Below are 14263 nucleotides of genomic sequence, written 5' to 3' on the forward strand. Positions count from 1 at the left end.
AATGTCAGCGCTATAACGATAGACGCTAACACTTCCCGCCCAAGCTTTCCCAAAACTTTTTTTTAACGGACTTTTTCTGCTGCCCAAATGATATTTGTAGATTCCACGGGTTTGAGGGGGCCGGATGCATAGGTCGCTTAACCTAGTAAGTAGTAGTAGTAAGATCACCTAGCCTTAAACCTCTTTCAACGCTACAAAGCGCGAGGGCTCCAGGGAGACCCTCAATTCTGTCAGCAATATTCATTCATCTCAACATGTTATTTCATGAGATTGGAAGGCTGCGAGCTCATAGATCGCTTAGACGAATGACATAATTTCTTCAACGACTTAAAATGTGTAGAGGTTTGAGTTATTATAATGAAAAACTAAATTATTTGTATTTATCGATCCAGCCCATTTTTCTCTATTTTTTGCTTAATTCGGTTTAAGGTTTGGTCGGAAGGTTCAAACTCGTACTAAATGAAGGCCTGCCAATTCACACATCACATTATTGTTCGTTAATATTAAAGCTATGTTTTCTGAGTATCGTCTTAAGTTTGGCTGCTCTTCTTATACGTGATCTACAATTGAATGGGAAATTACTGAGTAAACTATATCTTTGGTTTCTTTCAGATCTCGTACACATCGACCATTATATATTCACGATAAAACGTCAATCGGCTTTGTAAACAATTTCGAGCTTCTCTGTAATATAATAATTACAATTTGATATTACTTCATTTATATTTCCCAATAGGTCAACTAGTTTATCTGCAACGTATAATGAAATACGGAAAACGATTTCTCCAATCCAACATTCAGAGATAACATTTTGCTTTTCTTAATAAAATTAAATTGCTACAGGTAAAAACGAATAAATTTATGTACTTTTTTATTTAACATACCAAAATATAAGTCCCATATATTAAATATTTCAAATTACATTATATAAAAAAAACTATATAAACATGTAGATTTTATGGCAGTGGTTGTAGAAAAAGTAATACGGTTATTAAATATCTCCAAAGGAATATAATTCCAAAAACATTTGTTTTATTTTTGACAATTACATATGCTGTTAAGATTTACAAATAAATATTATATTAATGTAACAAATTTTCTTTTCTTAGCAAAGTCGAAATTTCTAAGTTTCTTAAAAAAATAAATAAACAGGAAAAACTCGATTTTGCTACCAATAAATTAAACAGCTCCTTAATTGTCGTCTGATATTTATGGCACATACAATTAAATTCGAAAGATTAAAAAATTTAAAAATAGTAACATCTAAGCGACATTAGGAACTGAAATTCATACGGCAATATTAATTATATAGCAAGTTTAAAATTGTAAACATTCATTATAAAACATTGATACTTATATAATCTATAAATATCTACAAAACATATATTTATTGCATAATTTGTAGCACATCTTAAACCTCTTGTAATAGCTGCTATAAAATATAATAAAATATCTACTCTTATTCTTTTTGATAAAATAATTCAATATTATAGTAGACACCATTGAAAGTTTTATTGCAGTTTGTAAAACTAAGGAGATTTTAGATAAATCTAATAAGAAGTATCTTAATAACATTTCAACTTATTTGATATTAAAAAATTAACTTCGTGTTAAAACAAAAACCAGAAATGGTTAATATTATTTTTAATTATAAGATATTAATGTTTATTATATAGTAGGATATTATATAAGGACAAAGTATTTTCTAAGGACGAATATTAATCAAGTGTCTGCAAAATTACAACTGTACTACTTATCAAACTTCTCTACTAAATCTCAAACAACTACATTTATAATTTTATTACTAACTTTCAACATTAACAAGAAGTCTACAAATAGCGTTTCGGCAAACATTTTTAACTGATAATCTACAATGTTTATATCGATAGCAGCAAATATGAGATGACATTATTTAGATGACCTACTTAAGCAGATTCATGTGGTGCAGGCAGTTTCTCCCAAGAGGGCTCCACGCCCCAAATCTCACGAGCGTACTCGGCGATGGTGCGGTCAGAAGAAAATTTGCCCGAGGACGCGATGTTTTCGATCACCATTTCAGCCCACTTAGCCTGGTTCTAATTAATAAAAAAACAAAGACTTTAATTGTAGAACACACGGAGATATTTTATTTACATAACTGTGAACAGATAAAAATAGTAGTATCTATTATGATAGATAAAGAAGGCAGAAAAACCTTCCTCAACTTCTGCAGAGCAGTAGCCAAAACAGTAATAAACAGGAACAAATAATAAGATAAACAGTGCAATACAAAAATGGATATTAGAACCAATTATAATATAAATAAATTAAATATGTAACTACTAATATTGAAAATAAGGGAACTGTAATATATAGGTATAAGATGTAAAATTAACTAAAAAAGCTATGATATATATAAATGGTATAAATGAACTAAACAGCAGTAACTAAGGATGGACGAAAGGCTATTAGAGCGGAAAAGAAAAATTTACTGAAAATTGATTGAATTATGGAATAAAAAACAAAATGAGATAGAGATTGTGAAGAATAGTATGAAAATAACAAAAAGGAAATCAAAAAATTAATAAAGAGGGCAAATCCCTGTTCCCAACAAAATAGGGGATGGAACGAGAGGTCCCGAATAGCGAGGGCCAAAAAAAAATAGTATCCCCATCTCGCCCATACTAAGAATTAACGTGTGTTATAGGCACAAAGACAAAAACCATACATAATATGTAAAAAAATATCTAAAGGAAGAGCGCTCGTAGATTACCGTGGAGTACGTCAGTATTACTCAAGGGATTTAATTACAGCACAAAGAGATTTCAACCAGCGTTTCTGTTTTCGTAATTATGATAGGAAGAGTTAAATCTTTGTAGAAAAATAATCAATTGTTTTGTTACTTAATTCACAATATTATATATATTTTGTATATTTAATAAACTTGACGCTGGATATGCCTTATCCATTTTGGGTTTATACTTAGTGAACGCAAATCATTTCTTCGGTCAGAAGCAGCCTGCATGCAGCGTCCTGCGACTACCTTAAAAGGTTGTCAGTCTACCATGTGACGGACTTCCATACGCTGTTTGACGGTCCGTGGTTTCCCCACCAGAACCTCAAGGCCTCATCGGCACGTGTCACTCATGTCACGTAAACTCTCCAGTCCATTGGGCTATGTTAGTTAGATTAGAATAGAGATAAACGACTGTGAGCTTGTCAATAAGGCCCACTAAGAGAAGACAAATCATGACACAAACCTGGTAGACAGCAGACACCTTCTCCTGAGCTTTAATATAAGCATCATAATCGGCAAGATGAAGGAAGCGGTCGTGCTGCAGCAGTACGTCGGCGAGGTGAGCAAAACGGCCCGGGTCACCCGGTGAGAAGAATCCGCTGCGAATTTGCTCGATGCACTGCCGCAACTCCGGATAACGTTCATAATACTCGTACGCATTATAACTGTTAACGAGCAAATAAAAGTGTTAATTTTCAAACTTTGCAAAGAGTATGAATCTGCCACTAGAACCCTCATTATATATATCAACCGATTGCAATTTCTCTGGTCCGAATCGTCGCAAAATAAAGGTCTGTTGACAGATGACAACAAGACTTTTATTTCATTTCCACGGGTATATAAATAGTTATATAACTTTGATGAATACAAGCTTTCCGCAATGGCGTTTTGTGTGGAACGGTCATGCGGTGTACACGTCGATCTTTTTTATTCTGGATAGAGAATCTCTCTTTCTCTACACCTATCGTCCTCTATATCTAAAAGTATTGCATAATACAGGCCACATTAATAGTTTAAGTTGAACAACAAGACATACCCGCGTTGCTTCAGAGCCTCAACATCATCTACTCTCATGCCGAAGATAAACATGTTGTGTTCCCCGGCTTCCTCCGCCATCTCCACATTAGCACCGTCCATTGTACCTTTGAAGGAGTTAGAAGCAAAACGTTAATTAAATATGAAAATGAAGTGTCAAAGCATCATTCAATATCATTAAGGCAACCAATGACAGCTACCCAGCGTAAAAGAAAGGGAAATATTTTCCCAATAAATTTGAGTTTAATTTAGTTACATTATATTTGTTTTTTAAATGGTTACCTTATTCAATTTTCTGTTTAAGTATTAAAAGTAGTGTTTTCGTAATCCTGGAACCTATCTTCGATCTTTGCATGGTTTGTTAAAGAAAATCTTAATTCACTTTGCATTGTTGTTTCCATTTGCGTCGTTATTTTGGAACGTAACCACGACACAGTGAGGAATCGATGTACTCAAATACTCCCTCCAGTGTTTTTTTTGCACACAAAACGAGTCATATTATTCAAGAGCTTTAACTTTAGTAAGATAATGGTTTAATAAGGTAATAGGGTTAAAAACTAAGAAGTTAATTTGCGTTTACTGTGAATTACCAATAGTAAGTGCGCCGTTAAGCATAAACTTCATGTTGCCGGTGCCGGAGGCCTCCGTGCCGGCCGTGGATATCTGCTCGCTCAGGTCTGCAGCCGGCATGATGCGCTCCGCCAGAGACACGCGGTAGTTCTCCAAGAAGATGAGCTTCAACTTGTCACCAACGTCCGGATCGTTGTTCACCTTAACACCAAATAACCTTACTCTATATTATAGTTTTATTTATTTGGACCGGAATCTTACTGCTGCACAGATGGCATTTGACAACGCGGAGGGCGCCTAGTCTCCGTCCTCTTTAAAGGTAGCGAAGCAGGAGGGCTTAGCTCTGGCCGCTTCATACTATTATTTGCATATACAGCTTTTAGGTAGCTTTGGCGAACATTCCACAAAGCGACTAGTGTCAAGGGTCCCCTACAAGGGAACCTCGAATTAGGCTATCACACTCGATTTTACACGTTTAGTATTCCGACACAACTATGCACAAAATGACCGAATCTCGACTTTGCTATTGCCTAGCTAATAACACTATCACCACTACAAAAATCGTTAAAACTGAAAAAAAAAAACTGACTAATGTTTCTATCTCGTATGACAGGGGTTTTCGGTATCTCCTGAGATACACGATCAGATCTCGTTTCGGCCGAGACCAGTTGAATATCGAATGACTACATTCTAGTGTGATCTCTACAATGTTCGCCTTGTCATAATTGAAACAATAAAACTAATATTTATTCTTTGGAATAGGATTTTCTAAGCACTTTTCAAAAGTCAAGACTTTGATACAACTTATATTTAAATACGTATTAATACATCTACTACTGCCTGATTCAGAATGATGATTTTATCGACAAGTACCTAGCAAAAAAGTCGATAGTTGCTTTTATAATGCCAATAATACAATTTTTACTATTATATATATTTTCTATTTGCATTGTGAACATCAGCATGATGTCCAAGAGTTTTTGCCTCCAGTGTTCCCGAATAATTAAATAAAGGGTTAAATAGCGAGTTTATATTAATAAGTTACTTACGGTGTTTCCCACGGCGCAAGCTAAAGCAATGATCTGTTTAGCGATATAATAGCCGGGAGCTGCTTTACCACCGATCATCACGGTCCTGGGGGTGACCACTGCTGCAGGGGAGCGTTTGATGCGATTGTATAAAGTGATCACATGCAAGATATTTAACAATTGGCGCTTGTACTCGTGGATGCGCTTTACTTGTATGTCGAACATTGACGCCGGATTAACTTTGATCCCCGTGTCTCTTTCGATGAGGGAAGCAAGTTTAAATTTGTTCTCCTGCTTGACCTTCATCACCGCTCGCTGGAAAGCGGGATCTTTTGACCAACGTTTCAGTTGCTGCAGCTTCTCTAAATGCACAGTCCACTCTTCACCGATCTTATCACAGATTAGATCTGACAAACCGGGATTGCATAGCAACAGCCAGCGCCTTGGCGTTATTCCATTGGTTTTATTTTGGAATTTCTCTGGCCACATCTCGAAGAAGTCGCGAAAGACTGTCGCTTTAAGTATGTCCGAATGGATAGCAGCGACTCCGTTCACGGCGTGAGAGCCGACAACACAGAGATTGGCCATGTTTACGCGCTTCTCCCCTTCTTCTTCGATTAAGGACATACGACGCATGCGGTCCATATCTCCTGGCCAACGTTTCTGCACCTCTTGCAGATGGAGGAAGTTGATATGATAAATCAGCTGCATGTGCCTCGGCAACACGTTCTCCAACATCGAACAAGGCCACCTCTCTAAAGCCTCCGGTAAGACTGTATGGTTGGTATAAGCACAGCATTTAACAACAAGCTTCCAAGCTTCATCGTAAGGAACTTTCTCTATGTCTAGTAAAATCCTAAGAAGTTCGGGAATAGCTAAAGCCGGGTGGGTATCATTTAGTTGTATAGCAACTTTTTCAGGAAGGCTCTCGAAGGTGGTCCTAACAGCATCGCGGCATCCAAACTTAGAGGCTTTGTATCGTCTCATTATATCCTGTAAGGTGGCAGCGCACATGAAATACTCCTGCCTGAGACGCAACTCCTTGCCTTCGAAGAAGTTGTCGTTGGGGTATAGCACCCTTGAAATGTTCTCGGCTACATTCCTGTCTAGCACGGCTTGGATGTAGTCACCGGAGTTAACTGAAACAAAATGTAATACACGTTTCATTTCTATTATTTCGTTTCACAAATTTAATTCTAATGAATTTATTTATTTATCAAACAACAAATTGTCATAATGACATCGCTTTTTTGTAGCTATTTAATGATTCAAAATATTCGATAACTCTACTTAAAAAAAATTAAAAGTTTATTATCTTATAAATACACAAAAGGAAGTCCTATTGAAAGTTTTCATTTAATTTTTTAATATATTTTTATTATGACACTGTTCTTCCATTAACAAGTACACGCAGACAGCAATAACGTGTGTGCACACGTGACCCCATGCATGCGTGTATGCTCACGCATAATCACACGCACGCATGCACGTGTTGACAAAATGGCGATTAACGTTGTCTATAATTTAATAACTATAATGTGTACCATGGTGGAAAAGACAAACAATTTGACGATAAGATAAAAAAGATATAATATGTAAATTATTCATGAAATACTTACAGAATCTGAGATTGAAATCAATTGGACTCTTTGCAGACCACAGACGCAATGTGTTTACCACATTGTTGTTGTATCCGGGGATCGGGTTATCGTACGGCATTGCGAAGACCACCTGACGACAAAAATATATCTGATTCGCATTCAGGTCAGTAAACTTAAGCTGTAAACGTATCGTGAAAGATAAGTGTAAACATTTTTATGTACGGTTCAAATTAGCTTTAACGAGTGCGTATCATAATTTATATTTTTATTTTCGTTCAAACGAATAACACATTTAAAAAAAGAATGGCCATAACATGAACCAGATTTACCGTCGATGATCACTTTGATGGAAAAATAACCATAAATAACATACATATTAGTAATATTTTGAAGAAATTCTGATTTGAACGTCCAAAACCACCGAAAAAATTTCATTATTTTATATTTACGTTATGTTTATTTTTAAACATTTATTAAATAAATGCCATTTTTAATAAACCTACATAAAAGTGTTTCTGGAATAAAAAATACCTTCCTTCTCATCTACTAGCGTAAACTATCAGTTTTTCGATTTTTAATTTTATAACGGAATGCTAACAAATAAATAATAATATTTGTTTACGTATATGTATTTGTTGTGGACAATTGCACTTGATTCAAGGTTTATATGCATCTTACTCAGAGAATTTATTATAAATGCTATTATCGTAGCACATCTCTGGCGGATGACCAAAATCAAACGCTTTAAAATTACTAGTGGGAAAATCTTGGTTATACGTATATTAACGAATATATAATATATTTACGTCATCATTATATTGCGTCATCATAGAAGCCTCTCTCAAGGGTCGCCACAAAGACTTTTATTGATTAACTTTTAAAGTGCATGTCAATACATGTATTCAATACAATAATTTTTCGTTAAAAGACAGATATGACCATGAATGTTTTAATATATTTGTTACAATTACAGTTATCATTCTATTCCTTAAAACTATATTGACAAGGGCGGTGGATTAAAGAGAAAAAAAAACTTTTAACCAGTCACAATTGTAATGTGTAATTGTAATCAATATTTAAAAATCATAGGTAATAATAACAATTACAATGAGACTTACTTGAGTATCCACCCACTTCTTCCCTTCGGGCGTGTCAACCACGCGGCCATAGAAGTTAACTGGTAACATAAACTCCGGCCGAGCCTTCTCCCACGGGTTTCCGAAGCGGAGCCAATCATCGGGCTCTTCTTGCTGTTCACCGTTCTCAATTTTTTGCGCAAAGATACCATATTCGTATCTTATACCTAAGTATTAGATCGCAAAGTTATTATAAACAAACATAATCTAAATTTGAGTAGTAAATTATATACTCTACTTTTATTCCCTCTATCTTACTTATCTACTTTAACGAAAGTATATAATCTTAGCTATAATTAATTTAACATAAAATAGATAGTTTGTGTCTTGTTTTGTTATTATTAACAGAACCGCATAAAATGTTTTCAGTTTTATTCAGTAACGTTTAGATATAAGCTAAGCTAACATAATTGTGGCCAACGCTAGGAACGCCTACTACAGGCAAACATACTTTTGTACTTTGGTCAACGAAGCTAATGTGAACTTATGTATCGCTATTGACGTACCTTTCGGAAATAAATATATAAATAGATTAGTTAATTTCATTGTTTCCATCCTAAAATTACATCAAATATAATTTAAGCATAACAATTAGAACAGTAAACGCGTCAGCAGTTACTTTGTACGATATTTTTTTTCAATAAAGTTTGCGGAATGTCGAAAATTCCAGTGTACATGAAATCCTGCTGTGATATCAGCAAAGATTAGAATAAGAAGAAGTCGAGGTCCGGCCCCATCGACGCCCTTGTATAGGGATGCTAAACTGGTATTTTTGAAGAGTGACAGCCTCAGCCGAATTCCCCGCGTGGTAATTTTTAGTCCTAGTTACTCCATGGAACGTCCGCCGAAGCGGTCTAAGAGCTCGACGGCCTCCTAATCCAGAGAGATTGAAGTATGTAGCAGCCAGCACTGAGCTTTCCCCAAGAGCCCACGACAATCGCTACCTTAAAAGAGACCTTAGGTTAGGTGCCCTCTGCACCCTGCCTCCTTGAACGCGCGAAATCTGTAAATGCCACTTCTATGTGAAGTCCATTAAAAAACTCACGAACTATAATAATGATTTGAAATATGTTTCATTTCAGAAATGTACAAACGATGGATCTTCGCGAGCGCAACAAGAATATGTAATTTAAGTAAGATGGACTCGAAGAAATAAGATATTGATTAGATGGTAGTAAGTACTGACATGTAGTCCTTTGTTCAAAAACACAAATGTTTTTAAGTACAAAAGCGCTTATTTAGTTTCTATTTCCCTATGCTCCATTTATATTTATTACTTCAAGGTAGCGCTCCAATGCAGGCTAGAGAAATTTAACATTTACAAAACAGGAAGTGTAATATAAACGTCCATCTTTATTTGATTCTTGACGACATTACATGCCCTTAACATATTATCATGTGACATAAACATGAAGTATATACATGTACGTTATCTTATAATCCTATTGGATCAAATTCAATGTAGTACTTACGTATAATTTTTTTAAACGAATATATTAATCTTTGAACGAGTCAATAACGTATAACTATGATAAATATCGAAGTGAATTTCATAGTAAATTATGTTAGTTTTAGTTAATATTATTATTAAGTCCTGATCTAATATTTTTAAGGCCTGACTTATATCGCTGTCTAAGTGGCATTTTCAGATTACGCGGGTTCGAAGTTATATTTTAATGTAGCGAAACCGAAGGCTTTCGGAGAGCTTTCCTTAGAGGTGACTTGCGTCCAAAAGTCGGTCTTGGGATATACAAAGGTTAATAACATTATAAATTAAGTAATGACTCAAGTATTATTTATTATTACGTAATGCTATGTAAATTTGTGATAAGAAATATTTAGTAGCGTTATTGTTTCTATATTGGAAGGTTTGTCGCAAACGACCCCATTAGCAAGTGGTATTTATACAAACGCTATACTGTTCATGCTGTTCGTGGAGACACAAGTCGTCCGTTCATTGTTATTGGCGACGAGCCAGTGATGCTCATGTCAATTTGGTTCAATTGTTTTAAATACGAAACTTTAATTCCTATTGTATTAGAAGACCATGTTTTAATTTAGTTTACTACACCAATAAAGAAATTGTACACATATAAGTATCTGTAAACTAAATGTATTATTGTAAATAACAGTGAAAGTAATGTTATACTGGTATTGTATAACTATACTTTATTTACTTTATGTTGAAGTGCTCTGATTTATGAATTAAGTACCTCATGTAGATATCAAAAATGTGATAATAAGGACTCTCCAATTTTAAAAAGAGTACATTAAGATATTTATATCAAAACATTAAACACTGATATGTATTAATATATAACACCTAAAAACTCTACAACTGTTCAATAAATAAAAAGCTATCCTTTTGATATACATTAAACATAAATAAAACTCTTATGATTATTAAAACGTTATATCAGACCAATAACCTACTACATAAATACATATTTAAATTTGCATTAAATAAATCTCTTTCAACTTTTTGAAAGTGCTTAGTTAAGCTAATTCAAAAGAATAAATATTTCTTTCATTATACAATTGTTACATTGTTCAAATATTTTCTTGAAATTTTATTATTCATATTTTTATACATGTCAAGTAAAACACTTTATACATTCACTTTATAGTAAGTGATAATACATATTAAGATTTTAATAACATCAACATCTTTAAATGTATTTCACATTTATCTATTAGATGTATGTCTAATTTATATTATATACAAATTTTAAATGCCTGTAATGTCATCATTAATCAAAACATGCTTAGGTTCTGCCCTTGTCGGTTTTGTAGGTGTAAACCATTAAGACTAAATAACTTAATAATTGAAGTAGTAGCTTTTATGTAGAACTGTTTAAAAGAATATTCACATTTATATATCACTATTATTGTTTTAAAAAATATCTTGTAATAAGGAAACAACTATTTCAAGCATATAACTTATAAATGATTGTAAATTAAAATATATACTTACCATAACCATATGCTGCCAAGCCAAGTGTAGCCATGGAATCAAGGAAGCAAGCAGCTAAACGCCCTAAACCTCCATTGCCTAACCCAGCATCTTCTTCCAGTTCTTCCAACTCCTCAATATCTAATCCCAATTGGTACAAGGCTTCATCTACAGTTCCTTGAATACCCAAATTTATCATAGTATTCTGCAGGGAGCGACCCATGTAATATTCTAATGACAAGTAGTATATCCTCTGTGGAAAGGGTTTTTTTTTTTTAAGTAAAAGAATCATTAAAAAATTACTTTAAAAATGTGACATCTTTAATATGAAAAAAGATGTTAATTACATTTAACAAATTAAGACACTAAGACACAGAACACTAAAAGTAAAACCCGTTGAAGTTAATGGTTTACTTTGTTACATTTTGGTTTAATATATAAAAAAAGTTTTTATAAATACGCATTAGTATTTTTTACTATCTTTGTGTAAAAAAAATGAAAATAATAGCTGAAGATTACTTTACTATCAAAGGAGCATAAGATATCAAAGAAACAATTCCATCTGATCAAGATTGTACAGTGTTTATGCTGCTATTACGTGATTTAAATTGTTGAAAATTCATTAAATTTGCAAAACTGATGTATACACAAAATTTTGGCTATCGAAATATAAAAAAACTTATTTTTTTAGGAGTATTTTTAAAGTTATCTTGAAGCCCAACTTTTAAAATGTTTTAAATTTACATAACAATATTTTTCATTTTATTAGTATTGGAAATATCTTATAATGCGGGTATATCATTTCGGAGAATCTTACCTTGGGGTCTTTTTCGTAATAAAATTGTTGGGTTCTTATCCATCGCGAAACAAGATGATCACGGACAGTATGCGCCAGAGCGAAATAATAATCTCTAGGAGTAGCGACGTTTCGATCTTTTACTAAAGTGTAATGCACATGACGATTAAAGGCTTTTTTCACTTCTGTAACATTTTCAACGGCAACGATTCCCCGCACAGATATCTGCTTACGCTTTTCGGAATCCGTTTGAACGCTCATTTTGAATCAAATAACTACGATGCGCTCTCTACGAAGGCCTGATCTCGTCTGTGTCTGATTGATCTACCCAGACGCTATATCGGTCACCTTGAGAAGGTCAAACATATAAGCTTGACCGCAAAGCGCCAACACTAATAAAGCTCGGCTTATAAGGGCCACGTGACTTTAGTTAATGTTAATTGTAAACATCAGATAATCTCTATTTAATTATATTCTTATTAATTTGCAAATGACTATTAAATTACCTATTTTGCAACAAGTTTTATTTATTTTGACATGCTCTGACGTCTGCATAGATAACGATGACAGTTGTCACTATAGAAAACTTAGTTAATAAAATACAGTAGCGTAATAAACAAGAAAAAAATATTTAGTGTTTAATTTTCTTTATTGACACTTGCAAAAATTTCTATTTTAATAAATAATTTGATTTTATCAAAATCTCGTCAGATTATCATTTTATAACTGTTAAAGACCACTACTCGTAAGTTCTTATTAACAAAAAGTGGCCATCAAACAATACATATTAGGCATAAGTAGTACACATACAACAAATGATCTTTACGGTTATTACGAAATCAAATAAACATTACGGTTGCCATAGCGAAAATACGTACTAAACGATGTATTGAGTAATAGCAAATATGTGATTAAGAAAATGAATAGTAAAATAAGAAATAGAGGTAAGCTTGTTATATCTTTCTGTGGGCAGCTGTGTATGGTTTCCCCTTTCATCACTCCCATGATAGGTCACTGAATGTTCATGTAATAAGTTGAGAAAATTTACTAAACACGACTTTTATCACAAAAAAAATTGAGAACATATTCAGAGCATTGTGAATAACAAAAAAACAATAACAAGTCTGAGTTTGTTAGTCAGGGCGTGTTTGGAATCCTATTAGCCTTTACAGTGGAGATGAATTTGATTTTATCCAGCAGTTGAGTGAAATTTGATGATGATGATCACATACGAGCAGAACAGAATAACCACACATTAAGTTCACTAACTATCCAATGTCAAAAAGCATTTGCACCATTTTAATCAGAAGTGTTAAGTGGTGTATTTCTTTAAAACTACCACCTTATTTGTTTATCCATTTTCGTAGATATTTATCGCAATCGGAGCTTTACTTTTTCAGTAATATATAACCCTGGGAGGATTACAGAGATTGACGTCGCTTGATTGTAACATTCATCAGTTTTTTTAAAGAATTTGTTGTTAAAATTTTGTCATGTGTAATATAACTAATGTGTTTATGACAAATTTCATGTCTCTTTTCTAAACATTTTTTACAAGTTATTTAAAAAAAAAACCTTTCGTTATAATCGTATTCATTAATCATCATCTAATGAAGTGCCACGTTGCAATTGTAAAAAGCACGATGTTTAAAACAAAAATGTTGATATATAATGTATACCTACGATGATCTATCTCATTGTCTGTTCTGATCCGTTTTTAAATGTCTCTCTAAATATTCTTATAGTAACCTATCTCTTCTATCAAACCACTATTAAAGGAAACTATTGTAGCAAAACAATGCTAGTGACAACTTTCCAAGAAACCCTGATTCTCTTTTATTACATACTATTCTAGAAGTTTCCGACGCTATGACTATTTGAAATAAATAAAACAGTGTAAACTGCTTCATCATATTTTTATTGTTTTGTTAATTTCTTTTAAAAAATATTGCACAGGTACACATCTCATTTAACATTAATTGTATGTTTATATAATGTATAATATATAATTTACATATTAATATCTTACAAAACTAAGTTTTTATGGTATAATGGATGGTAAGCTTTATAATTATTACACATTTCGAATATTTTATCACAAAAGTAAAAATATATTAATTACTCCCCATATCACAAAAGTGGAATATAAACTGCAATAAGAATGAATATTTATTTTAAATAAAAAAATATTGAATTTGCAGAACAGGTACAAGACATTTTAAGTAAAAAAATTGCATAACTAGAGTTTAAACAATAAACATTTTACCTTTACAATAATGTGTTTATCATTCTTAATATACAACGTATGTAAATATTTCCTTTTCAACAAGTCATGGCGTCCTATCCACTAGCCTGCAGATACACGATG

General features: G+C 33.2%; 1 protein-coding gene across 1 annotated transcript; it reads right to left on the reverse strand.

Moving 5' to 3' along the window:
• Positions 1-854: 854 nt before the first annotated feature.
• Positions 855-12423, reverse strand: Glyp (glycogen phosphorylase). The gene is made up of 9 exons (XM_068776342.1): positions 11917-12423; positions 11121-11352; positions 8129-8313; positions 7029-7140; positions 5431-6548; positions 4402-4582; positions 3813-3918; positions 3240-3441; positions 855-2075 (listed from the first exon to the last, which is right to left on the reverse strand). Exons 1-9 carry the CDS (start codon positions 12154-12156, stop codon positions 1926-1928), a joined length of 2526 nt encoding a protein of 841 aa, XP_068632443.1. The 5' UTR covers positions 12157-12423; the 3' UTR covers positions 855-1925.
• Between the last annotated feature and the right edge of the window lie 1840 nt (positions 12424-14263).

Source organism: Battus philenor, unplaced genomic scaffold (genome assembly GCF_028537555.1).
Source record: "Battus philenor isolate CCGP_79_NKW_IND1 unplaced genomic scaffold, ilBatPhil1.0.hap1 SCAF_12, whole genome shotgun sequence".
NCBI lineage: Eukaryota > Metazoa > Arthropoda > Insecta > Lepidoptera > Papilionidae > Battus > Battus philenor.

Bases quoted from the DNA above. Each gene is read 5' to 3' on its own strand.
- Glyp (XM_068776342.1), bottom strand. From the start codon at position 12,156: ATGAGCGTTCAAACGGATTCCGAAAAGCGTAAGCAGATATCTGTGCGG. The intron at 11,353-11,916 runs GTAAGATTCTCC...CCCTTTCCACAG, and splicing joins ATTACGAAAAAGACCCCAAG to AGGATATACTACTTGTCATT. The intron at 2,076-3,239 runs GTTTGTGTCATG...TTTATTAATTAG, and splicing joins AGGTGTCTGCTGTCTACCAG to AACCAGGCTAAGTGGGCTGA.